At 50.2% G+C, this 23234-nt stretch overlaps 9 protein-coding genes across 9 annotated transcripts; 6 read left to right on the top strand and 3 right to left on the bottom strand.

Moving 5' to 3' along the window:
- Positions 1-38: 38 nt before the first annotated feature.
- On the top strand, positions 39-416 carry BO97DRAFT_355861 (LexA/Signal peptidase; the record flags this gene model as incomplete). Its single annotated transcript, XM_025692150.1, has 1 exon — positions 39-416. A coding segment is annotated over one exon (378 nt), but the record flags the coding sequence as incomplete, so codon positions are not given.
- A 46-nt stretch (positions 417-462) lies between these two features.
- On the bottom strand, positions 463-4050 carry BO97DRAFT_408785 (sporulation-specific 71 family protein). Its single transcript, XM_025695936.1, has 3 exons — positions 3800-4050; positions 1203-3752; positions 463-1151 (listed from the first exon to the last, which is right to left on the bottom strand). The coding sequence occupies exons 1-3, from the start codon at positions 3878-3880 to the stop codon at positions 591-593; spliced, it is 3192 nt and encodes a 1063-aa protein (XP_025546816.1). The 5' UTR covers positions 3881-4050; the 3' UTR covers positions 463-590.
- A 258-nt stretch (positions 4051-4308) lies between these two features.
- BO97DRAFT_408786 (GLTP domain-containing protein) lies at positions 4309-5418 on the top strand. The gene is made up of 4 exons (XM_025695937.1): positions 4309-4577; positions 4644-4702; positions 4757-4875; positions 4991-5418. Exons 1-4 carry the CDS (start codon positions 4466-4468, stop codon positions 5283-5285), a joined length of 585 nt encoding a protein of 194 aa, XP_025546817.1. The 5' UTR covers positions 4309-4465; the 3' UTR covers positions 5286-5418.
- A 189-nt stretch (positions 5419-5607) lies between these two features.
- BO97DRAFT_463352 (amino acid permease) lies at positions 5608-7880 on the bottom strand (the record flags this gene model as incomplete). Its single annotated transcript, XM_025699457.1, has 8 exons — positions 5608-6386; positions 6450-6514; positions 6544-6815; positions 6871-6875; positions 6938-7017; positions 7083-7267; positions 7314-7364; positions 7734-7880. The coding sequence occupies 8 exons, from the start codon at positions 7878-7880 to the stop codon at positions 5608-5610; spliced, it is 1584 nt and encodes a 527-aa protein (XP_025546818.1).
- Position 7881: 1 nt separating this feature from the next.
- BO97DRAFT_322907 (uncharacterized protein) lies at positions 7882-9122 on the top strand (the record flags this gene model as incomplete). The annotated part of the gene is made up of 7 exons (XM_025691291.1): positions 7882-8064; positions 8129-8254; positions 8293-8514; positions 8572-8742; positions 8794-8836; positions 8898-8928; positions 8987-9122. Coding segments are annotated over 7 exons (912 nt in total), but the record flags the coding sequence as incomplete, so codon positions are not given.
- A 3659-nt stretch (positions 9123-12781) lies between these two features.
- BO97DRAFT_481083 (putative integral membrane protein) lies at positions 12782-14467 on the top strand. The gene is made up of 5 exons (XM_025700796.1): positions 12782-13095; positions 13173-13277; positions 13336-13721; positions 13784-13848; positions 13923-14467. The coding sequence occupies exons 1-5, from the start codon at positions 12943-12945 to the stop codon at positions 14294-14296; spliced, it is 1083 nt and encodes a 360-aa protein (XP_025546820.1). The 5' UTR covers positions 12782-12942; the 3' UTR covers positions 14297-14467.
- A 1238-nt stretch (positions 14468-15705) lies between these two features.
- Positions 15706-17440, top strand: BO97DRAFT_429050 (MFS transporter; the record flags this gene model as incomplete). The annotated part of the gene is made up of 6 exons (XM_025697343.1): positions 15706-15840; positions 15896-16258; positions 16329-16442; positions 16570-17079; positions 17136-17249; positions 17306-17440. The coding sequence occupies 6 exons, from the start codon at positions 15706-15708 to the stop codon at positions 17438-17440; spliced, it is 1371 nt and encodes a 456-aa protein (XP_025546821.1).
- A 306-nt stretch (positions 17441-17746) lies between these two features.
- BO97DRAFT_463378 (uncharacterized protein) lies at positions 17747-18869 on the top strand. Its single transcript, XM_025699458.1, has one exon. The coding sequence runs from the start codon at positions 17863-17865 to the stop codon at positions 18841-18843; it is 981 nt and encodes a 326-aa protein (XP_025546822.1). The 5' UTR covers positions 17747-17862; the 3' UTR covers positions 18844-18869.
- Positions 18870-19484: 615 nt separating this feature from the next.
- On the bottom strand, positions 19485-21356 carry BO97DRAFT_408789 (MFS general substrate transporter). Its single transcript, XM_025695938.1, has 2 exons — positions 20929-21356; positions 19485-20864 (listed from the first exon to the last, which is right to left on the bottom strand). Exons 1-2 carry the CDS (start codon positions 21195-21197, stop codon positions 19565-19567), a joined length of 1569 nt encoding a protein of 522 aa, XP_025546823.1. The 5' UTR covers positions 21198-21356; the 3' UTR covers positions 19485-19564.
- Between the last annotated feature and the right edge of the window lie 1878 nt (positions 21357-23234).

The raw sequence follows: 23234 nt of genomic DNA on the forward strand, positions 1-23234 counted from the left end.
TACGTGTTAATGGCATTGCTAATATCTCGGCCTGGTGGTATAGATCCCCCGCGAATCCGCGACACACGGCCATCAAGCGCGTTGTCGGGCTCCCCGGTGACCGGATTACAACTCGGGAGCCCTGCATGAAGGAGTCGCAGATTGTGCCGTTCAATCATGTGTGGTTGGAGGGTGATGCGCAGGATCCGCGGAAGTCCATGGATAGTAATACCTACGGTCCGGTCAGTTGTAGTCTGATTACCGGCCGGGTGTTGGCTGTGCTGTGGCCCCGGTGGCGGTGGTTGGATTGGCAGGATTGGGAGAAGGGGCGAGTTGAGGGCGATGTCGAGCGCAGATTTGGGGATAATTATAGGCAAGAGGTCAGGGAGCGCGTGGTCAAGGAGGCCGTGCAGTTGGAGGCTCCGCAGCTGTCGTAGACTGTGCTGTGCACTCGTTGGTACAGTACTGTACAGTACATCATGTGTGTTCGATTACTATGTACATAAACTTCTCTCTCTCGCGCGCCTTCGCTCGTATATAAACTAGACCTTTAGAGCTGCACGCGCGCAGGCATTTAACGTTAACTACTACATACCTAGAAGCTGCAGTCGCTAGTTCTGCTGAGAGATTATCCGCACATCCTCCGGTCGGTCATTTTGCATTCGGTCAATCTCGGATGCTATACTCAACACCCACCGATCCTTCTCGACACGGCTGCGCGCCTTAAAGACGATGGTTCGCCCGTGCACGCCCAGCGTCGACACCTGCTTCAGTCGCTGCCGCTTTTCTCCCTTGGTGCCGTATTCGCGCGATCGGAAGTAGTTCTTGCGGAGAGGCTGCCAGATCACGAACGCGATCGCAGTATCTTCGTCACTGCTTGTGTACACGTCGGTAGAGAGGTAGACGCGAGGGAGGGACTGGTGGCCGGGCCGATTGCTGTCAAAAGTCTGGTTTGTGTAGAGCAGATCCGAATCGGTCAGAAGACCCGAGTAAATATAGCAGTCGGCTAGGTCAATGGTAGTCTCCAAGCTTTGGTGTATATGAGGCACTTCGGCGCCGTTACGCTTTCGCAGGGAGGTCCGGAATATCAACAACTTCCCGGCCATGAGGACTACATGGCACCGCTTGAAGGTGCTGTGACGACGAGGCTTCCGATACAGCTGTCCGGACATCTGCAACTCGAGTCAATACCTTGATCACTGTCGTAGCGGAGTGCGGCCTACCTTGATTGTCCGACAGCCTGACAGAGCGCAGATGTTGTGCAACAAGGGCGAGGCTTCGGCTTTCTTGACCTCCCACTTTCGCGCAAATTGCCCCATGATTGACTCCATCTCCTCGTCAATGCCAAGAAGCTCCTGGTTGCGCTGCCGCAGGACCTTCAACTCTGCTGCATCAGCCGCCAGCCGGACTTTCCAGTATTTCACCAAGGCATCCAGCCGTTTCATCCATTCATTCTTTGTGATTTCATCGTACGCCTGGAATCGAACAACAAGGTCATTGTGCAATAGCATCTCGAACGTCCTGTCATCATCGAACTGCTTCGTAGCACCGTCATCCCTGTGCGAGTCTCTCGCGTCAGAATGGAATTCGACATCCGGCCCTTGTTCGAGATTGGGATCGGCAGGGCAGCTATCACGGTGAACATTACGGACTTCTTTTACCCGACTTAGATCAAGGAAGCCGTCCGCATGCTCGATGTTATGGGCGTTTCTTTGCTGTTGCGCGTAGGCTTCCTCGTCATGTTTCACAACGTGTTCCTTATTACCACTTGACAACCATGTAATCTCTCCGTCTTGTAACGGATAGGGATCAATGTCGTAAGAAAGAGGAGAAGCATCCATGATCTGTTGGGTTGTGGGCATAGTCGACGCATCGCGGTCAAGCTTTGGAGGTGCTGGAGGTAGTGATTTTGAGGGCCTGCAGAAAAACAAGTGGTGATCTTGGGTAAAGAAATACAGTCTTTTGAAGAACATCTTGTTTAACCGCTGATGTACGCCACGTTGTGACGTGAGGCGCACAAGGAACCCTTCCACGGGCGCAGGCTCATCCTCTTTTTCGGTGTCGTGTTTGACATGCGTATGATAATGTTGCCTCGGTCGCAGCTCAAGCTCGTGAGTGGTATGCATCGCGATTGATCCGTACATGTTCGCCTCGTTGCTGCCGAACACCCATTCCAATCGATCATACCGTTTCCACGCAAGCCCCATGATCTCAGTTTTCATCCAGCGATTCAGGACCTCGGCCCATTCAGGGCGGTGCTCCAGCATTTCCAAGCACCCACGTACAATGGCTGCGGCGACAGATTTCTCCTCTGTTGCAGCTCGGCCCAACACACCACCCTTCCCTTTCTTCGAATATATTGCTTCAAGTTGTTCGAAGGGATTTTTGAACACGAGTGACACGCCAAGGTCGGGGACATAGATTGGGAGTGATGACGGACGGCGCTTTCCTAGCACCTGGCTCAGGAAGGTGTACCATTCCATAGCATGCGCCGCAGACTTTGGCCGTATGATAAAGATCTTCGTCCCACGCTTGCAGGGGCCCCAGAGGACAATTGTCTTGTCCAAGTGGGAGTAAAGGTTGACCTTGGTCTTTTTGCGACCCAGTGGTATATCATACTGCGGTGAAACCCGCGTGCCGGCTTTTTGGACCTCAGGAATGACACGAGTCTTGTACATCTGCAGGGAGAATGGCGCATCTGGATTAGAAGATACTCGACACGCCACGAGGTATTCGCGCCATTGATCCACGACTCGGTTTTCGGACTTGAGACTATCATTTTCCGTATAGTCGTCGGGGAGCTTATCCTGTAGTGTCTCCTCAATTCGGACGAGCATTTTCTCTGCTTTCAGTACCTCCCCTTCTTGGATTTTCCGCCGGTGGGGGCGGTGTCGCGACAACACTCCCTGTGTCCTTGATATGCGAGAGAAAAGCCGTTGTTGTTTGTCCAGTAGATTGTCATCCAGGTTGTATTTGACCGCCTTCTTGTGAAAAGGGTGTAAAGGGTTGCTTCGCACTCGCTTCCCTTGCGGAATCGATTGCTCTTCATCGCTCTCAACACGAGGCTCATGCTGCTCTAAATCTGTAGATGTTGCCGTCGAAGGTAGCCTTCCCTTTCCTTTGGATCGCGAAGCTGGCCTTAGCAACCCAGTTGTGGATCCATGATCGCTAGCAGGAATCATGGGGCTTGACTGACTCTCGGCATATTGGCTAGGAACCTGTAGAGTTTGCCTGTCCTGTTCCTGCGTGGCTTGCTCCTGTTGCACCATGCTGGGTTCCAGGGATGCATCGCTAGGGCCGCGCTCATGCGCCGTGTAGTAAGCAGAGCCGCCATCTTGTCTCCTAGTAGACGCGCCTTCGTAGTTCGCTGTTGAGCTCGAAATTGACTGGCTAGTATCCGCAGTGATCGTTCGCGAGACTTCGTGCTCCTCGGAGAGAGTGTAGGGTATAGTTTGTAAGCTCTTTCGCAGGCGCGACTCGCGATCACTGATCTCGTCCTCTAGGTCCCGTTCTGTTTCCTCGTCTTCTGTTGTGTCGGCCAGACCAGCTGACTCTTCTTCGGGAGATGATTCATATTCCTCACTGTCATACTCCTCAGTGTAACGCGCGACCATGGGATCAGCAGAGAAAGTGACAGTTCTCGAGGAGTATTTACTAAGCCTTAGCCTCGACCTCCACCATGACTTGCGGTGATTCTGCAACCAGCCCTGCGGGATTGGGCCGATGAAGAACCGCCGATTCGTCATATGGATGTGCTTGGGGGAGGCATGATGCTTCGCCAGATCAGCAACCGGCTCGACGATTGTAGGTAAGCACATACCAATTTCTCTGCAGTATGGGAGTCGGGATCTAGCCCGCGATACTTGGAGCCTTGATATCCGAGACAAGGATCAGTAGACATTCCGTCACTGGAATGCTGCTCCGGAGCCGAACGAGAGGTCATGACATCTCCTGTAATTCTCCGGGAGAAAGAAAGCTAGGATGTCCTCAAGGACAAAGGATGATTTTGCAATCGAACCAGGAAAAGATGGAGGTTGAGATGCAGATCTGGCATCGGCCAGGAACCGACACTGGGGTCGAGTCTTGGCCTGGAGTCGATGACGTCGCTCTCTGGAGCTTTCCCCCCTTTCCCAAAATGCTGATGCCTGTGTGCCTGTATGCCTTGTCGCCTGAGTCTGTTTGCACGCTTTGTCTTAAGTCAAGTGAAACAAAGCGCTGACATAACCAGGGCTCAGGGGCGAGGCGACCCGCTTTGTTTATTGGTCTCGACCTCGCCGCTTGCGTGTCCCGCTCCCCTACGGCGGTGAGTGTGACAGGCCGCCGTGGGTGGTTGTTGATGAGCTGCCCTCCACTTCCCCTCCACGTTGCCTTTTAAAGCTCCTCGACCCCCTGATTACTCTAGTCCCTCTTTCTTCATTATTTCCTGTCATTCCACCTTGTCTCTTCGTACTTGCATTATCCACTTCTTTCCTCTACCATCACCAAAATGGCTACCTGGTTCGACGGCATCAAGTCCTTCGCGGACGTCCCCATCACCGCCAACGGCATCGCAACCCAGGAGTTCCTCGACGCTGCTGAGTCTCTGACCACCTTGTTCGGTACGTAGCCTCATTGGGAATGATGTGGCACTTCACCGAGCTCAAGATGCTAACTTCAACCTCTAGACCTCATGGAGTCCAAGGCTTTCGGCGTTGTCAAGAACGATCTCACCGGCAACATCAAGGTTCGGATAGCATACCCCGCATTCAACTATCGCTGGCTTCTAACCCCATCACAGAAAGTCCGGGACAGGTTCCTGGCTGCTCCCGCCGAGTCCCAGACTCTCCAGGAGCTTGTCGTGAACGAGCTCAAGACCAAGAAGCACGTCGCCACCGAGGGTCTCCTCTGGCTCATGAGGTTGGGTTAACCCCCGCTCCCCTTCCAGGCAACATGCAGCCGCATTTTAAGGATCCATCGCGCATGGCCCGTTACGGCCCCCTTCAAGGATACAGCTAACCGTTCGGTCTCACAGAGGTCTTGACTTCACCGGCCAGGCTCTCCGTCACAACGTCGACAACCCTTCCTCCGAGGTCGCCGACTCCTTCCGCAACGCCTACGGTGGCACCCTCAAGCCCCACCACTCCTTCGTCATCAAGCCCCTCTTCTCCGCTGCCATGTCCGCCTGCCCTTACCGCAAGGACTTCTACGCCAAGCTGGGTAGCGACCAGGCTAAGGTGCTGGAGGGCCTGAACCGTGAGGTTCCGGCTCTCCAGGAGCGGGTCCAGATCCTCAAGGCATTCATGGACAGCCCTGAGGCCAAGTGGTAGATATCTGTGAAGAAATAGTTGATGTCAGGAACATTCGGCATATTCAAGGAGCGCAGTTTTGAAAAATGTACATACATATATTCGTGAGAGTCTGAGACTTCTTGCATGTTAATTATAGAAGAATATTGGTCTGCGCTGGTTTTTCGTATCTCTACTGCCTAAAGTATGAGGAAGAGTCGCCGTTCCTTGAGGACATGCTCCCCCGTGCTTCATCCAGCAGTTAACATACCGTCATAAGGAAGGGCATTGCTTAGAACGATCTATAGACTATTTCATAACATGACTAAGAGTTGGTCAGCAACTTTACCAAGCCATCTTTTGGCTACTTGGGCGCTATCACAAGCGTGGGGCCGTTCCATTTCTTGTGACCAGGCGCAAACCAATCGACGACCGCGAATAGCAGCGCAATGCCAAAGACAGGGGCCCCATAATTCATGTTGGACGCTGTAACCGGTCGGGTCTCTGGCCAGGGGAGGAAGATGGTGATGTAGGTGCCGTACAGCAAGGCGAAGATGTTGATCGGTATGCCCCATTTGCCAAGATTATATGGGCCCCATTGGAGGTTTTGTGGGTTGCGTATGCGCTTCATCAAAATGAAGAGGACAGGAACAAGGTAAGAGATATAGAGGGCTAAAGTGTCTAGCGACAGTACTGCGTTGAACGCAGCGGAAGACCCGATGTTAATAAGTGCGATTAACACGGCTATGGCTGTCACGAGAAAGAGGGAACGTAGAGTATATCGTGGCGAAACATGAGAGAAGAATGCTGAAAAGGGAAACCCCTCGTCTCGAGCGAAAGCCCATGTGAGACGACTGACCGATGTTAGAACATTGAAGGATGAGTAGAATCCAGAGAGGAGAAGGGGAAGCATCATCGCACTCGCTGCAGCTTTGGATCCTGTCTGAACGTAGAATATCTCAATGATAGGGTACCCCGTCGCAGATTTGAGAACAGCACTGTAGTCACGCATGAAATACAGTAGAGCGATAGCGAGTCCGAATGCGAGAGTAGCGTTCAAGACCAAGCCCCATAACATCGATCGTGGCACGGCTCTTGGCGCATCGTTCACTTCCTCCGACATGTGAATGAGACCGTCAAAACCTGTTGACCGCTCTAGCGTCTTGAAGAATGATCACATCACAGAACCAATCTTGATGACCTTACTGCTCAATGTAAAGGCTGCTGTCAGCAAGCCGATAGAGTATATCACTCCATGATTGTGACATCCGCTTTGGTCGGTCACAAATTCTGTCCATACAAACTCGTGTGTCTCTGTCCAAGAACGATCATGACAACCATTATTGCAGGGTACGAAAGCAAATGAATTATGCCCGACCATACTTCAAATGGTGCTAGAAGGCGGCGCGCGAAGATGTTCACCAGTAATGGCAAAATCAGTACTGCAAACACAAGGAGTGTTCCATGCCAGTTCTGGGGCTTGCATGAAGGATAGTTCTGAATGAGAAGTCCTTGGATTTCCGTTCCAACCAGACATGGCCCGATTGCCACATTCGCCCACCATGCAACGACCTCCATTTTTATTAGACATGTCGAGTAGTGCCTGAGTTTGTTGGCTTACCGTGACCCATCCTAGCATTGTATGCAGTCGTTAGCTAGGAAACACACATGCGGGACCAGAGATCAGATCTTACCTTGGATAAAACTAAGAAATCGTGGAGCAACGGGTGCAAGCTCATATGTCCAACGGTACTGGGCTCCAGCAACAGGATTACTAGACAGGCATCGTGGTCAGAAAACAGGACAACGATGAGCTCCACATTGACGCAGCATCCTCACATTGAAGCCATCTCCGCCATCGACAGTGTCAGACTCAAAGAACCAACAAAGGATAAGGTGAGTCCATATATGATGACCACGGGGCCTCCATTGAGTAGTCCCGCGTATAGACTGCCTGCCAAAGATTCCCATGATGCTTGTAAAGTTGCTGCAAAGGAGAGCATGGGCAAGAAGCCCAAGTATCTCTGTGTCGTACTAGTATGGTCTAAGTCTTCAGAGTCATCTGCATACCTCGAGTCGTGGCTTAGGTTTATACCGATGAGTAGGCCGTGGCTGGCGATCCTCTATGGTGTACAGGGCAATGGGGGGGACGGCTCATTAAGAGCCGATTGAGGAGGGGGCCCGAGTATCGCACGCTGGGTTGCGAGATACTGGGAGGCGGACAGACATTGAGTTCCTATATGTCTTAGCCTGGAACCAAGCCATCAACATGACAGGGGTTTAACCAGTCGAGTTTCCCCAACACCACACTATCATGCACCCCTCCCAATTTTCTCAGTCAGAGGCAGATCCTTGAGCGAACTAAGCATTGGTGTGGAGGTGTTAATCTGCTATTCTTTGTCCGGAGTACGAATACGACAATTTCGGGACAGACGAGCTGCATTCCCGAGTCTGGGATATCAAGTTCCTGTTCAAAATACTTGTAATTACCTTGCCCTTTGGATCAGAAGCCAGGTGAGTGGGGGTAGTGTCGTCATGAGTGAGACCATGGGACGGTTCGTGATTTCCGCTCATTTGCGAAATGTTTCTATATTTCTCATGATCCCAACTACCTCCCTCATCGCAAGTATTCGCCATGTCGTCTACTGAGTTCCTTGCTCCGTTAGCAACAATCACGCCAGACAATCGAGGCGCTGTCATCACACTGGATGCTTACATTCTCTTGTGCATGACTGTTATTGTTGTGGCCATAAAGGTGAGTATCAATATATACTCTCGGACGTTCATGGCCAGCACAGATATTCCTCTTCTGATCGCCTTGGTGGGTTTGTATTCCCCCATCAGTATCTTTTATTATTAGTGACTTTTGTTGACCACGCCAACAGATTGTTGCGTCTTTCCAGAGTCTCCTCACTCAGTTTGCCGCTGATTCCGGTCTTGGGAGACATAACAGCCCTCTGATACTCAATCAAATCAGTCTGATAAAGTCCGCTGCACTCTCCCAAAATACCGTACTAACATCAAACTCATATATTCTCTTTCCCTGCAGTTTTTTTATGCCGCTCAACATTTGTTGATCCTAGCCCTCTCACTATTCATGATCTCAACATGCCAGCTCATCTATAATATAACACCGAATCGAACAATCAGAAGCACATGCGTCATAACTCTGACTTTCAATGCAGTCTGGACAATATTCGCTTTACTTGCGACAACCCTACAATGCCAGCCGCCTCGATGGAAGTTCTCTCCAAGCCGGTGTATAGGCAAAGTAAGGCTTGCTGATCCACATTTTCGACTAATGTATTCTCTTGCTAATAGGCTCTAGGGGGCAATCACTTATTCCATTATGGCCATCAATATCGCAATATACCTCGCGTTTTTGATTATATCCATAGCCATGCTTCGGGGTGTACAGATGGCGCTGCGAACGCGGCTCCAGGTACTCGCGGCGTTCTCGGGCCGATTACTGCAAGATATTCTTTGGGAAATGGCTAGAGTACATGCATGCTGACTTTTGTTCAGGGTAGTAGTCACCAACTTTGTTGAGATGGTATATCTTTCGGACTACCTGCAGTCAACTGATCCAACATGTCTGTAATCAGCTGGGTGACGTGCGAGAAGAGACGGTAACCACTAATAGTGCATCTTTAGGGCCATTCGTCAACGTGGATCTGTGCAATCAGTAAGACGCCTTTGACATGGATGTCTGCCTTTCTAACCCCGGCTTACACCCATAGTAGGGTCATAATGTATCTAAGCATCATTACAACGTGCATGCCCTCGGTATATCGAGTCTTGAGCCACTTGAACTACGGTTTGAATGGCGTACATCTATCAGAAGAGTGCGAGCTTAGCAGCATGCCGAACTCCAGCGGGTGTATAATCACTCCTCAAATTTGAACTGTCTCTAACACCCAAGGGATACACCGTTTGTCTCTCCTTCCCAAGTGTAACAAAACAGGAATCATTTCGCGAAGAGATGATCCAGCGCAAGTCGCTCTAGTCGCTGCGTCCGCCAATTTTGACAAAGACGAAGCTGAAAGTGCTGAGATTGTGAGATAGACGGCAGCGCATTGATGACTGAGAGAAGTCCAGAGATTGAGTATTCACGTGCAACTGGCCACGAGCTAACATAGAATAATTGATTTGGAGATCAATGGATATCAGCGAATGATATAGAACAGAGAGAGACTATCTAATGAGCTTCTGCCCGTAGGGGCTACTCCCCCTTCAAGCTTTTCATGCATCAGCGTTGCTCTTAACGGTTTTCAGATGGAAGCATTCCCAGCCTAGGCGTGGGGATGCGCATCACCAATTGCCCCGGGCCTACTGCGCTTCTGTCCTAAACGGGTAATCTAGCATGACGCTACCGAGGCATTTTCGCCAATCTGAAATATGAGTCTCCACGCTCCAACTACACCCTTATTAGGTTGCAGGAGAGAAGAGCAGGTGCGTTCAATTCCACCCCCTTTTTAGTAATGCAATGCTTAGCAATATCGAGGTGAATCGTTCTGATGAAGATGGTCCCCATCAGCCGTCAACGCGAGCTGGGAAGACTGGCCCACCGTTGAGTATCTCTAAGCCCCCTTGTTACTTATGGCGCTTCAAACAGCTTCCTTTGTCGATGATCATGTTGATTGTTTCCAGACTAGATCCACGTACCGGTAGCATGTACATTTCCGTGTCCCGGTAAGGCGTCGATCGTATCCATATGCGCCTTGCCACGGTCTAGGACGAGAGTACTAGAGCTCAATGGGGTCAGAAAACCGCGTTGCTAGGTATCTATCGCGTGGGGCAAAGGTGACTCTTCAGAGTTCTGGGAACCTATCCAGCGATCCCAGCAAGCAGTGCACTGTTGTATTCAGGCATAGTTACACATGAGAAACAACTCAGGCGCCAAATGGCTCGCGCAAACCGAGAAACGGAAAACTTGTGCATCCTACACGAAATCGCAGTCTAGAACCAGGGCCCTCCACTTAATCATTTATAAATAGCATATAAGGTAGTCAATATAAATTGCTCTCGGGGGATGACAGATGAAACGTGCAACCAAGCAACGACCGTTTCAGGAGGTGGGGACCTTACTTATCTACTTATAGCATGTGACGAGACTGATATGGGTCTATGTCAGATAAGGGAGGGTGCCGGATTTGCCAGTGTTAGTTACACTATAGCATATCAGGGAACACAACAATGCGCTGGCTCATCGAGATCCTTCCCCGCTGTTAAATTGAACCAAGGTGTGCTGTGGACTGTGATCGACGTGCAGACTGTCATACCCTGTTCGTATGAGGGGGGGACGAGGAAGTGCTGTGCTTTGCACACACGAGATGTCCTCGACTCGTACCCATTAATTGGGGAAGATGGAGAGTGGAGCGAGTCAAAGATTATACAATACTAATAGCTGAGCTTGATATGGTTCGTGAATGCCACTTCCAGGTCCGCTATGACCCATTCAAGTGTTGGAAACCATAGGCGGAGCAGCTCCGGAATCGGCTACCCTTCTCCGAGCTGTACTTAACGAAAATTGGGAATGACTCGGACTGGAATGGAGTAAGGGAAAAGATGTGCAATGGCACCTGGCATGGCTTTCTGTATTCGCAGGTCTGAATGGTGAGGTGGTTGCGCTACGGAAAGCCCGGCGGCACTAGGCCTAGCTCGGGTTTCGGTTAGGCGAGACGGTGAGAATGTTAGGCAGGGCGGGTGAGGTCCCTGGCAGATGCTGACACCTGTCACCTGTCAGACATATAAGGGGGGGGGAAGTCAAACGGAACCACGCCACTTATCGCACAGGATAGAGATTGTCTCTAGTCTCTAGACCTGTTGGCGATGTGATCGTTGTTCTGTTGTCACACTCGAGCTTTCCCAAACAGAAAGGTGGAATGGTGAAACAAGGTGTAACTCCATCTGAGATCCTCAGATGCGATCCCCTTGCTGGATCGGCAGATTCATATTAACTGTGGAGTTGTGTTGCCGGGTAGGAGCGTACGGTAGGAGGCTAGGAGCTTAGGAAGAGATGGGCAAAGTTGGAGACCGTTCGGCAGTTGCCCGTCACGAGTTATCATGGTTTCACTCGAAGACTCCGCTCAATCGCCGCACAGAATGGTCAGAAGAGTGCCTCTAGCTATGCATGGTGAGAGCGAATTTGAGCCGGGGTCCAGATACTTGGGTTGAGACCAAGTCACTGGGCTGTCGTCATCGCATTATTGTCAGGGAGAGTATTCTTTCAGTTCAGGCCAACGGTGTTGACAGGGTCGAAGATCGAAATGAAACATCCGTTGGTGGGACTGTCTATCATTACCCCTCTAAGACCAAAATTGGTCCAACTGGTTCACTTTTTGTCCAGGCTGAATCTTGATCCCCTTTGCCGAGATTGCCCATCTTGATTTCCTTTGATTGACCGACTGTAGGATATTATCGCTTATTATTAGCTGGCTGATTACCACGAGTAGTTCTGGATGGGGTAAAATGATATTCTGCAACAAGAACAAGGCCTTTACCACAGATGCTAAAATCTGCTATTTCTGGACAAAGTACGGAGTAGTCTCAGGGGAACGGGCAGAACCTTCGTTTGCGACGGGTAGTGGCTTTTTCAGTTCCATGGATGAATGTGAATTGACTCTCCTGCCGCACCGGCCCAGTCGAATGCTCTGTATCTATTTTGTTTTATCCACCATCAGAACTACTTTACTCCGACAACGCCCTTCCTTAAATTTTCGGGCCTGGGAACCTAATACAAAGTGACGTTCCATCATAATTCAATCGTTCATGTCCTGCAGTGTGCATTCCTTGTTACCCGTCTGCATGCATAATACAACAGTTTTGAGCAACTGTTCTTTATTGTACAGCAGGCCGTTCCTCACAAGATGAAAAGTTTGAGGCATCATCATGGGTTCCTAGTCAACTAACTTAGTTTACTGCATCTTCTGTTGTCATCAGTGACCAAGCAGGCCCAATCTATGCTAGAATCGTTTGTAGTAAAGCGTCCGTGCCTGGGAGGGGAATTTCCCCACCTAAGGAAGTGTCCCCGTGCCGGAGACTGGAGTCATGAACCACTGGCGCCAATGCACCATCGGAGTAGACTACTGACTACATTTTCCATTCAAGGCAAAGTGCATATGCTTGGATCTGCTCAAGCAAGGACCTGGCCACGTTAGAGTGGGATTATTACGGAGCCATCTTTCCTTCGACGCTGCTAACCCGTGACCCAGTGCCGATCGGCCTGTTTGGGTCATTGCTAAGGCGCGCCTTCCCCTCACTGGATCTTCAATTTCTGTCAAATCCTATTGCTAGCCCTAGAGGCATGACATGATGACATTGAGGGTCTCTTTAGAACGTGCCTAGATATCCCTTCCCCACTCAAACTCCAGCAGCAGGGCTTCATTCGTCACGCTCCCATCCCCAGTCGCTTTCTTGCCACTGGGTGCCATTCCATGCTATGCCATGAACAGAACTTCCATGTCAGACAGTCCGATCCGACCCGGCTCCTTGGCGCAGAAGCTTCTTCTCGTGCAGCCAGCCTGATCCCCTTAAAATGCTGACCCGTCGTCTGCAGCGTGGAATCTGGTGCACTGTGACCAATTCCTATCTCTTGAGCTTCTTGATGGTCGCTTTCCCCTCCTTGAGGTGACCATGTCATCGGCCCCAAGATCACTATCCTTAATCGTGATCGACGCCACCTCTCAAACAATCTACAATGGTTGAATTTAGAGGTCGCAGCGAGTCTATTTTCGTTGTTACCGTGGTGTTCCTCGGGCTTTCGTTCATTTCCGTCTGCTTACGATGCTTTGTGCGGCTGCGACTGGTGCGCGCGTTTGGCTGGGATGATGCATTGATGGTTCTTGCCATGGTATGTGTCTAGATGTTCTCATTGTCCTCGTGCTTTGTTCTTCAATCATGCTGACCATGAAACAAAACATGCCATAGGCTCTGGAGGTTTTATTTGCACTATGTGGTATTACCGGATCGTTGTATGGCATGGGCCAAAAACTCGAGTGGCTTGACAAAGACACGCTGGAAACCGCCTTGTTTGTATGTCATCAGGAAAGCCATCTTAATTTAACAGTAGCACGTCAATTAACTGTGTCAGTGGTGGTGGCTAGGGCAAACAAGCTACGTCGTGACTGTGGTCGTTGCCAAGATCTCAATTGCATTGACGCTCTTTCGTCTCACCGTCTCCCGACTACACAAGATGCTCTTGTGGTTTGTCATCGCCATCTCGATTATCGTGGGCCTGGTGTTCTGGTTCATGTTGACCCTAGAATGTCAGCCCGTATCATACTTCTGGGAGCGTTTCCACTCCACTGGAACTTGCCTCTCTATCGACTACCTCATCGATATCGCTTATCTGTATAGTGTTACGGCCATGGTCTGTGACTTAATCTTGGGATTGTTGCCTGCCTTCTTAGTCTGGAACCTACAAATGGGCGCGAGGACCAAGGCTGCACTGGCCGGGATTTTGAGCATGGGTTGCGTGTGAGTTCTGTTTACGGACATTGCTACTTAATTGTGTGATCTGGACTAATCACTTTCAATAGAGCCAGCGCAGCTGTCATTGTCCGCATTCCTTTTCTTCCCACTTACAACGACAAGGAGTTTCTTTGTAAGTTCGAATCCTCTTCCTAGGCGTTTACCCGCAGTTTAGCATTTCAGATCAGTCATACTGACATTCTCCAGACGCGACTGCGCAGATCTCGATCTGGTCCAATGTCGAAGCTGGTCTCGGCATCACAGCTGGCTGTCTAGTTACTCTACGTCCTCTTTTCCGCTGGCTTGGCGACGCCAGCTACGGCGCCACGCGAAGCAAGAGGACCGCTGGTAGCATGCCTCTTTCAAGCTCGATCTGCCATGCAACTCACGCATCACAGAGCAACGCGACGAAGTACTGGCGCCCGGATCTCGACCCGGAAGACTCTCAGGGCGTGGTCACGACGATACAGACTTCCGCCGGGAGCCCACACAGTAGCCAGGAGGACCTCAACCCCAAGCCTAAAGGCATAAGCGGGGTCAACATACACAAATCCTTTGTAGTTACATCGGACACTGTATAGAAGAACATTTATTGTTGTCGTGCTATGTCAGTCATGTTGATCATCCGTGCCTGTACGTGGCCTTATATTAGTGCTAATTTACTATTATAAGTGCCCGGGCTATCGCCTTCTTAGAGCCATCCATAACATTTAACATGTAACACTTAAGATAGGGTTTTGTACACATCACTGTATAAGCTACTCAAGTTCTTGCGCTTGGTCTTATTAGTCTCAGATGGGCCAGTGCTATGAACTGATGGTCAGCCTTATGCATGAATATGATGCATCACATGATATTTATTAGATCCTACAACTCGCTGACTTATAAGCAGCATGTCATCTTATTACTAACTAACCCCGAAACATGAACTTCATATAGAGTTTCATGTCGAGGAATGAGGGAGCTTCAACCGAACATGTCCGACATCTGTGATTTATGAAGGCATCGAAGTGCACAGAAAATTGAACATGCCGAAAACTCCCCCTTGTGTCCTGTCAATAGATTACTTCTCGATACTAGTCCAAATTGTGCCTTATTTTATTCACTGTCAATAAGGGTGCTATAGGAATTGTTCCAATTCAAACACAGTATTCTGTCAAGATTTGACTCCCCGGGTTTTCATACGAGTACCGGATCTCCGTCTCGCCGAACTGCGCCGAGACTCCAGGGAGTACCGCTGTTTTCTCATTTTTATGGTACCAGGCCTGAAGTAAATTGACCTTGGTAGACAACAAGTGATGTCATGTAGCTTTAAGAAGCTTTGCCTTTGCCGTACCCAAAGCAGGAAATATACCGATTACCTTAGCATTTTCTGCCGCGCTCGGCGAAGTAATATGTCAACAGCCATTCGGATTGGACGAACAATGGGGGGATGGCATCAGAGATTCAAGGTCGTTTAGAATCAGACAAGTTCATCCCAGCTGAGGCTCACCATCGGACGAATTGCACAAGTCTCGGAATTAGAGCCGGTCTGTTGGCGCTTCTTCAATCGGCTTTGGAATTCGGCTTTCAACCGAGAATTCCACAAAGCTCATGCTCCAAAATGCATGGAGTAGGTCAGTTCCAGGAGGCAATCGCATCCGATTAGACTTTCCCGGTGATGTTTGGAAAGGTCATATCCGTTGGCCTTCAATATGGTGGCCCATGTCATCTTTTATCGAGCCCCTGGGTCAGCGGACTTGAGCGGTAGAGACTGTTCCCAGGACAAGGCATTGGCATTTCCGGCTCGAAGCTGCAACCTGGCTTGGATTTGCTGTAACTATAAAAGCCGGGTGGCCCTTCGGCGTTCACGAGTGCAGTTCTATCGGCAAACATTCAGTCTTCTTTCCATCACGGTTTGCCGTTCTTTGGTAGGGCCTCCTAGTTATCCCTCAACTACCATCAACATTCAAGCAAGTTCGATTTGATCTTTAGCCCAATGCCTGACCTCATGTCAAACTCGACTCCACTGTCCCAGAGGTTCCTGGTCGATCCGGATTCAGACAAAGAGCGTATGCCCAGCCGCAGCGCGGACGACTCCAAAATGACCTCCGATCTCGTGTGCTGGGATGGAGATGAGGATTCCGTACGCTTCGGCTTCCCGAAAGAACCGATCCTTTTCCATGCTAAAGGCCCTGTAGAAACGGCCCTCAAACATGTCCACATTCCGAAAGTATGTTATCACTATCAACCTAGGCCTGATTACTTTCTGCGTGACGTTCGCATCCTCGGTTTTCAGCACTGCCACTACGGTCACGGCGAAGGAATACGGGGTATCAGAAGAGGTGATGATCCTGGGAACGAGTCTGTTCGTCCTCGGATTCGCGCTAGGGCCCATGATTTTTGGGCCACTCTCGGAGCTCTATGGGAGGAGAACTCCCCTCTTCATTGGGTTTCTCGTCTTTGCTATCTTTCAGATACCTGTAGCTGTGGCTCAGAATCTCCAGACGATCTTCATTTGTCGCTTTCTTGAAGGTGTCTTTGGGAGTTCTCCGCTAGCTATTGTATGGCCCTTACTAAATCCTTTTCCTTCTTTTGAGACTGTTTGTTGTTGATATTGCTAATGATTATCAGGTCAGTGGCAACTTGGCTGATATGTTTGATCCTGTTCAGCGAGTAATCGCAGTAGCTGTATTCGCGGCAAGTATTTTCATCGGTCCAGTTGCAGGTCCTATCGTTGGCGGTTTCGTGACGATGTCCCATTTGGGATGGCGATGGACCGCATAGTTAACACCAATCATGGCGGCTTTCTTCGGCATTATCGGATTCATTCTGGTTCCAGAGACCTTTGAGCCCGTCCTTTTAAATAAAAAAGGCCAAAAGGTTGCGCTTCCACGCCAAAAACTGGGCATTTCATGCTCCAGCAGAGGCGCAGAGCACGGAGCCTCGCGATATTTTCGAGCGGTATCTTCTACGCCCTATCTTGATGCTATTTCAAGAACCGATTCTCTTGCTGGTCACTCTGTATATGGGATTTATCTATGGCTTTCTCTACCTGTGCTTCGAAGTCTATCCTATCGCCTTCCAGGAAGTACGCGAGTGGGATGCGGGCGTCGGAGAGCTACCCTTCCTAGCCTTCACTGTTGAAGTTCTGATAGCTGTGGGCATTATTATCACGTTTACTATAACTCGCTATAAGAGAATCATGGTTGAACAGGGATCAGTGGCCCCAGAAGAGCGACTCCTGCCGATGATACTTGGCGGAGCGGTGCTTCTGATCGGGATGTTCTGGTTTGGATGGACATCTAACAAGTCCATCATCTGGGTCCCGGAGGTCATAGCTGGAGGTGCTATTGGAATCGGGGTGTTGCTGATCTTCTTGCAGGTAAGCTGATCCCTAATTTGCCCCAAGTCAGTGTACGGGCCTTGACCATATTGTAGGGTCTGAATTATATCATCGATGTCTACAAGCTGAACGCAAACTCTGCAATGGCAGCCAACACTCTCTTTCGGTCGTGTCTGGGTGCCGGTTTTCCTATGTTCGCAACAGCCATGGTGAGCCCGATTCATGTAACTTGTTCCATCTTGCCGGCTATCCCTAATTTTCCTAGTTCCATAAACTGGGGGTCAATTGGGCCATGACACTTCTGGGATGCTTAACTGCCATCCTGTTCCCAGTCCCTATTCTTTGCTACATTTATGGCGCCAGAATTCGCAGGATGAGTCGCTTCAGCCCGGACGTCTGATCGGTGTCTGGAATTCTGATTTTCGACTTTGATGGCTGGTTTGTTAGCCGCTTCACGAGAAGGTCATCCCCATTGCGATGAAGGGATGCCTACCAAGGTATGTGACTTAGGGTTTTCTTTCACTATCGGTAAAGCTGGAAATATGTTGTTCTATGGGCTTTGTCTTACTCGATTAAACGGAAGGGACAATCTCCAGCCTACGAGATGACAATACTTGGGATGACAATACCCGGCCTACATCAAATCACAAAGAAGTTCTATCACGAGGGACGGTATCATTCATCTTTGAATGTCACGAGCTCGGCCTCGAGATACCAGTTATAAATAGGCCCATGTCGAGCCAAGAGGGTTAAAATCAATCCTCAAATATCAAACACTCGTACCAGACAGATCTAGTTGCACTCCAAATAACCATCCCAATCATGGCTTCATTTGAGTACTCCGCAGATCAGCGGATCGACATTGCCTGGGTTTTCCAGGTAGTCAACCATCTTGAGGAGAACGGGGTCCCGGTGGGTCTGATGAATCGCTGCTTATTCAGGGCGAGGGTAGAGGAGGACCGACTTTATATGGACCCGACCATTGATTTGGACGTTCCAGACGACCTTCTGGGAGAAGCCGTGAAAGTTCTGCGGAATGCCAAATTCGACGACCGGCCCCGTGCATGGAAGGAGACTCGCAAGCTCATACCCTGTCAGGCCGTATCGGCTTATCAGGGGTGGTTCGTGCCGGCCCACGCGTTCTATGTGCGGCGGGGTCCGTTTGAAGATGGCGATGCCCGGCTCTGGGAGCAGCACGACGAGGGCTTCGATTACGATTCAGTGGTCAACCGGAGGGGCGATGTCTTGCTCCAGCTATTCCGACATAGCGACTACCTCTGGAATCTGCCAGCACCCACGCTGGGGCCGCCGGCCCCAGACGACCGTTTCTACGATCTGATCACCCTCGACGAGTCGACGGCTGGTGGTAGTACTGGTGGTCTGACCGCCAAGGGGATCCGGTTGGCGCGATACGCCGAATCAATGGTCTTGTTGTGCCTACGCGACAAGACCTCCATCTCGGCGGGACCGTGGGATATCGTCTGGCCGCAGCTGCAGAATATGGCGCGCGAGGGCCACGAGGAGCAGGCGTCCTGGTGGGCGGTCTCGGCCTTCCGGCCCTTTTTCCAGGAGCTATGGCGGCATGTGCTACTCAAGCCGGAGCCAGGCCAGGAGCCGTCCACTTCTCCACCCTCTGCGGAGTGGAACCGGAATTACAGGGAGATCATGGACAAGATGGAAGCCACGTTGACTGAACGCGGGCTTTTACCCGATTCGCCTTTCCCGATGTTTCCTGTCTCTCGCATGGCCCCAATCCTCCACTCGGTCTACGAGGAGGAATTGTTTGAGAGTGAGGATCCCTAGACTTTCTTTGGTCTGGGTCGGAGAACCTTGGGCTTTTGCGTCAGGTACTTCGGAGACTTGATTTCATGGGTCTGGTCATCCAGCTCTATAAGGATCAAAGTATACTTCCTAAATCCAAGATAAAATTCCTATTCTAGGTCCAATGAGGCCGCTTTTAAGGAAAAACCTGATAGAATTTCTGTAGTCAAGAGTACTAGTCATTAGATAATCATTCGATCATGAGATTAATCTGCATGCTTCTACTATTGTTAGTAGCAGTGTAGTGACTAACTGAAATGTTTTGCTGCCTGATACGGGTGCCGCCACTTTTGTGAAGGAGAAGGCACCACCCGCGGAGTCATTCAAGATACGTCGGTGTAAAGTATACTATCTAACCTAACCATGTTTTCAAGATACTGCATTCCAGGGATTACACTCTATTCTACCTGCTTATAGAAGCTAATAAGGGGGCCAGTATACGACATTTGGACCACGCTTTGTGACCGTTGTACAGTAGACTACGCATTTTGGGCCACTGCAATGGGTGTTGTTACTCGTGATTACGTCAAAGAAAGAGTTGCCTATACGACTTGCCGAGATACTCGAAAGTGACAAAAGCGGCTGCGGGAGAGTATTGAAGCTAGGGTGTTTGTTTATATTGACTGGATATCCCAACTCCCAAGCATCCTGAGCACACACTAGCGATGTGTAAGAATAGCATGTGCTGTGCATAACAATCAACCTATCGCTCAGCCTTCCCAAACCGTTCTTTACTGTGGAACCAGTCTCCGTATCGCATCATCAAACCCAAAGGAGGAATGAAAACGGCCGCGATAAAGGCTAGAACAGTGTTACCCCAGCCCTGTCCAATGCTTTGATATAAAGGAGGCCCGATCAACGGTAGAAAAGCCCCCGCAATCGCTCGGAAGATCACCCCAGCAGCGATAGCAGATGCCCCATGGATCTCGTAAACATCCACCACGTATGTCTCGGCCGGGATGGCGGAAAGCGTCATGCTGAACCCCGCCGCGCACGTTCCGACGAGCGGCACGATGTAATGGACATGAGACTCTAATGTCCATCCGTAGATGAGGAAGCCCAGAGGAAGAATGATTGCGGCAAGAAGCAGATGCACCAGTCGAGACTCCGGCTTGAATGCGTCGCCTTTGGTTTCCCGCTGGTGAGTTACGTAGCGGTCGGAGGTGAAAGTGTAGAAGATCAGAGCGGCGGCGTTGCCGATGGCTAGACTTAGGAACGTCAAGCCAATGGAGCCGCTAGAGAAGACGGATGGGTACGTCGACTCCATTGTTTCCGTGAGGGTGGCCATGATCAAGGAGACTAAGGCATAGGTGGTGGCCATGTAGCTCGTCGTCAGAATGAGGATGGGAGACTGGGCCAATATATGCATTGGTTTGATCGCGTTTTCGAGCATGGTGGATGCATCGACCCGGGCCTGATGCTTGGACCGATACGTCCGGTTGTCGTCCGCAGCGCGCTCCTCTTGTAATCGCTCCGCCTTCCGCCTCAGAATGACGACTGCGTATGTCTCCCGCAGCACGGCCAGTAAGAGCAAGCTGAAGAACCCTAGCACGATGGCCGCCAGCCAAATCGACCATCGCCAGCCCAGGCCCTGTGCGATATACGCTCCTGCGATAGGCGAGATGAAATCTGCCATCAGCTGAGTTGCCATGACTACTGCCATCGACCGACCGGTTTGTTCCATTCGGAACAGATCCCCGACAATGGTGGGTCCGAGGGTGAGAATCGACAGGAAGCAACCCGTTAAGAATCGGAAGGCAATCAGCATGGGGATGTTGACGCTCAGGGCGCTGGCGATCAAGCAACAGAGCGCGAGGAGGTTTCCAATATGGAAGACGGGAAGCCGGCCAAATCTTTCGGAGAGCGGCGCAATGAAGAACGGACCAATCCCTTCCCCGAGCTCCCAGATCGTGACGAGCAAGGTCTGGTCAATCTTATTGTTCGAATGGAACTCTTGCAAGACCTGCGGCGCCGTGGGCACGATCGTCATTGTCGAGAAGACACTTATTCTGTCAGGGGACGACGGCAGGTATACAGAGACTGGAGAGAGAAAAAGAAGACGCTCACCTAACGAAGCCCATCCACGAGACAACGATCACAATCAGCCATTTGTGCATTGGCGACCAATTCAGAGGGTTCTGCGGATCGTTCTCCTCGAAGTCCACGATGACGAAATCCGGGTCGCTATCTTCAATGACATTTTCCAATGGCTGTTCGGCGAGCTTTTCGTTCTCGCGTCCCGCCGCAGCTATACTTTCCTTGCCTGACAATGTCCGCGGCTCAATTGCAGATAAAAGGGGGACTGGATGGGTGACAGCCTCGTCGATGAAAGACATCAGGGTCAAGCGGGTTGCATACGCAACCAGTGTCTAATCCCCTGCTGAGAAACCAAGCAGAAAGGGGCACATTGCGAGACAAAGCGACATTTCAAGGGCTGACATAGTTTATCACGTGAATAGCCTAGTCAATGTCTATGGCATCGACGTTTGAAAAATTATCAACGAAAGCCTGGGGCGAGACTCCGCGAGCGGAGAGTATGACGTTTTATCCACCCTTCAAGTCTGGATTCATCGGAGTTCCGGCGGCGGCACGGCGGGACTTCCCGCTCAAGCCAATAACCGCTACCCTTGAATCAGGACCTGTCCTTTTATGGAGTCAATTTCAATATGACCTGATCCATGGAGAACTCTAAACCTTCCCACCTTTCCTCCTACTTGATATTCATACCTTTTTCGTTCAACGGGAATGAAGACTCGAAGAAATTGCAATCCACTTTCAAGACTCAAACCCTCCCGGCACTCAGACCCTCAAATACTATACCTCACCATAATCCAGCAGGGAGCACGAGATGCATCTTCGTGGAGACCAGGCAAGTGAAGATCACAAGCACAAGGTACAGTACCAAGCCCTCCATATTTGAGATATATGCTGATAAAGCTCCCGATCTCCCTATAAAGTTGAGTGCTTGTACAGCTGGTTTCCCAACGAGATCTCTTTCGTGCTATGAATGTGAAGGAATGGACAATAGATGATTGAAGATTTCAAATGCGCGAAAGGCACAGATATAAAGTAGCCGCATTTTCCACCGCATACCCGTATATTCAAGACGGCAAGCAGACGATAAATTCTTTCGAGGGGTTACTAATGGTGAAGATATGTTTGCATAATTTGAGATTGCTTCGCGCTCTGCACTGTCTTTAGCAGCTGCCGCTTGAGCGAAACATTTCTGGGCCTCACTCCAATCACGTGCAGGCCACCCTGCCTCAGGTTAATACAGCGCGAGGCGAAATTGTAGATGGCATCATTATGGCCAGGGACTTTGTTGTCTTGCTGGGCCAGTATGTCCTCGCCGACGAGCAATTCTTGCTGTGTGGGGTTGGTCTTGATAAGAGCTGCGAGTGCAGCGGTGCCAAGAGACAAGACTTTTGGGAGACTCGATTTCAGCGCGTGGCAGCAGTTGCGGATTAGATTTTGAGACAGCTCAGGGTGAGTGAGCAATGAGGGATAAGAGGGGTGTTGGCCTTATGTCACCTGACTGCCTACTGCTACTACCTCGATTTCAGCAGGAATCCAATTTAGTAGTTTATATCTCTATAACTCTCTAATTAGTTACTTGATATGTGGTATAGTCAACCTCAGGGTATATCATGCTGCCTTAGTGTCTCTATGAAACAGTCATAAATTGATATAGATGAAGATAATTTTCTTGTTCTGAGAGATGCTTTCCCTATCACCTACTTGTCCGACCTATGTTATGATGCTATGAGAAAAGCACATTAGTCTTAAACTGTTTGTGCATGCATAAATGTTGTAAAAGAGACACTAAATCGAATTTATCGCCAGGCGGGTACTGAGTAGCATGCGCAACAAGCAATCGACTAAGGAAGAAGTGGAGGCAGGCAGTTGATCAGACAATATACTTGAGTCTAATTCTCGGCTTGACCGGACCGTGTCTCGGCTTCTTTTTCACCTTCCACTTAGTTACCCCATGCCCGAGAATCCCTCCTAGAGACCTAACCTGCATACCCACTTTCTTTCCGGACTTAGCGAATTCGCTCATCCAAAGTTTTCCTTTCCTTTTGCTTCAGTCATTATGATATATGGTCGCCAAACACTAGAGATCTTACTTGCTGTCGGATGCGCCCCACAAAATGAGTGCCAGGTTCAAAGTGGTCTCGTTACCACTCAGAGCAAAAGCAGGTAGAACGCGCGTTTCTCGGGCTTGTGACAGATGTCATCGGCAGAAGGTAAGCAGTCACGTCGATTGATCATGAGCTTTTTGGGCTACATTCTTGAGTTGGGGAAAGATAAAATGCGACGCAGCTCAGCCCCGGTGCAACTGGTGCAGTTATCAAGATGTCCCTTGCTTATAC

This window comes from Aspergillus homomorphus (assembly GCF_003184865.1).
Source record: "Aspergillus homomorphus CBS 101889 unplaced genomic scaffold BO97scaffold_60, whole genome shotgun sequence".
NCBI classification, from domain to species: Eukaryota; Fungi; Ascomycota; class Eurotiomycetes; order Eurotiales; family Aspergillaceae; genus Aspergillus; species Aspergillus homomorphus.

What these genes read in the sequence shown, in the direction of transcription:
- BO97DRAFT_408785 (XM_025695936.1), bottom strand. Translation starts at nt 3,880, where the DNA reads ATGTCTACTGATCCTTGTCTCGGATATCAAGGCTCCAAGTATCGCGGG. An exon ending in CCCATACTGCAGAGAAATTG is followed by an intron (nt 3,753 to 3,799) that starts GTATGTGCTTAC and finishes GATCTGGCGAAG; the next exon opens with CATCATGCCTCCCCCAAGCA. An exon ending in CAGGCTGTCGGACAATCAAG is followed by an intron (nt 1,152 to 1,202) that starts GTAGGCCGCACT and finishes CTCGAGTTGCAG; the next exon opens with ATGTCCGGACAGCTGTATCG.
- BO97DRAFT_408786 (XM_025695937.1), top strand. Translation starts at nt 4,466, where the DNA reads ATGGCTACCTGGTTCGACGGCATCAAGTCCTTCGCGGACGTCCCCATC. An exon ending in GTCTCTGACCACCTTGTTCG is followed by an intron (nt 4,578 to 4,643) that starts GTACGTAGCCTC and finishes TTCAACCTCTAG; the next exon opens with ACCTCATGGAGTCCAAGGCT. An exon ending in GGTCTCCTCTGGCTCATGAG is followed by an intron (nt 4,876 to 4,990) that starts GTTGGGTTAACC and finishes TCGGTCTCACAG; the next exon opens with AGGTCTTGACTTCACCGGCC.
- BO97DRAFT_481083 (XM_025700796.1), top strand. Translation starts at nt 12,943, where the DNA reads ATGGTTGAATTTAGAGGTCGCAGCGAGTCTATTTTCGTTGTTACCGTG. An exon ending in CGCTGGAAACCGCCTTGTTT is followed by an intron (nt 13,278 to 13,335) that starts GTATGTCATCAG and finishes TAACTGTGTCAG; the next exon opens with TGGTGGTGGCTAGGGCAAAC. An exon ending in ATTTTGAGCATGGGTTGCGT is followed by an intron (nt 13,722 to 13,783) that starts GTGAGTTCTGTT and finishes CACTTTCAATAG; the next exon opens with AGCCAGCGCAGCTGTCATTG.
- BO97DRAFT_463378 (XM_025699458.1), top strand. Translation starts at nt 17,863, where the DNA reads ATGGCTTCATTTGAGTACTCCGCAGATCAGCGGATCGACATTGCCTGG.
- BO97DRAFT_408789 (XM_025695938.1), bottom strand. Translation starts at nt 21,197, where the DNA reads ATGTCTTTCATCGACGAGGCTGTCACCCATCCAGTCCCCCTTTTATCT. An exon ending in TCGTGGATGGGCTTCGTTAG is followed by an intron (nt 20,865 to 20,928) that starts GTGAGCGTCTTC and finishes TGACAGAATAAG; the next exon opens with TGTCTTCTCGACAATGACGA.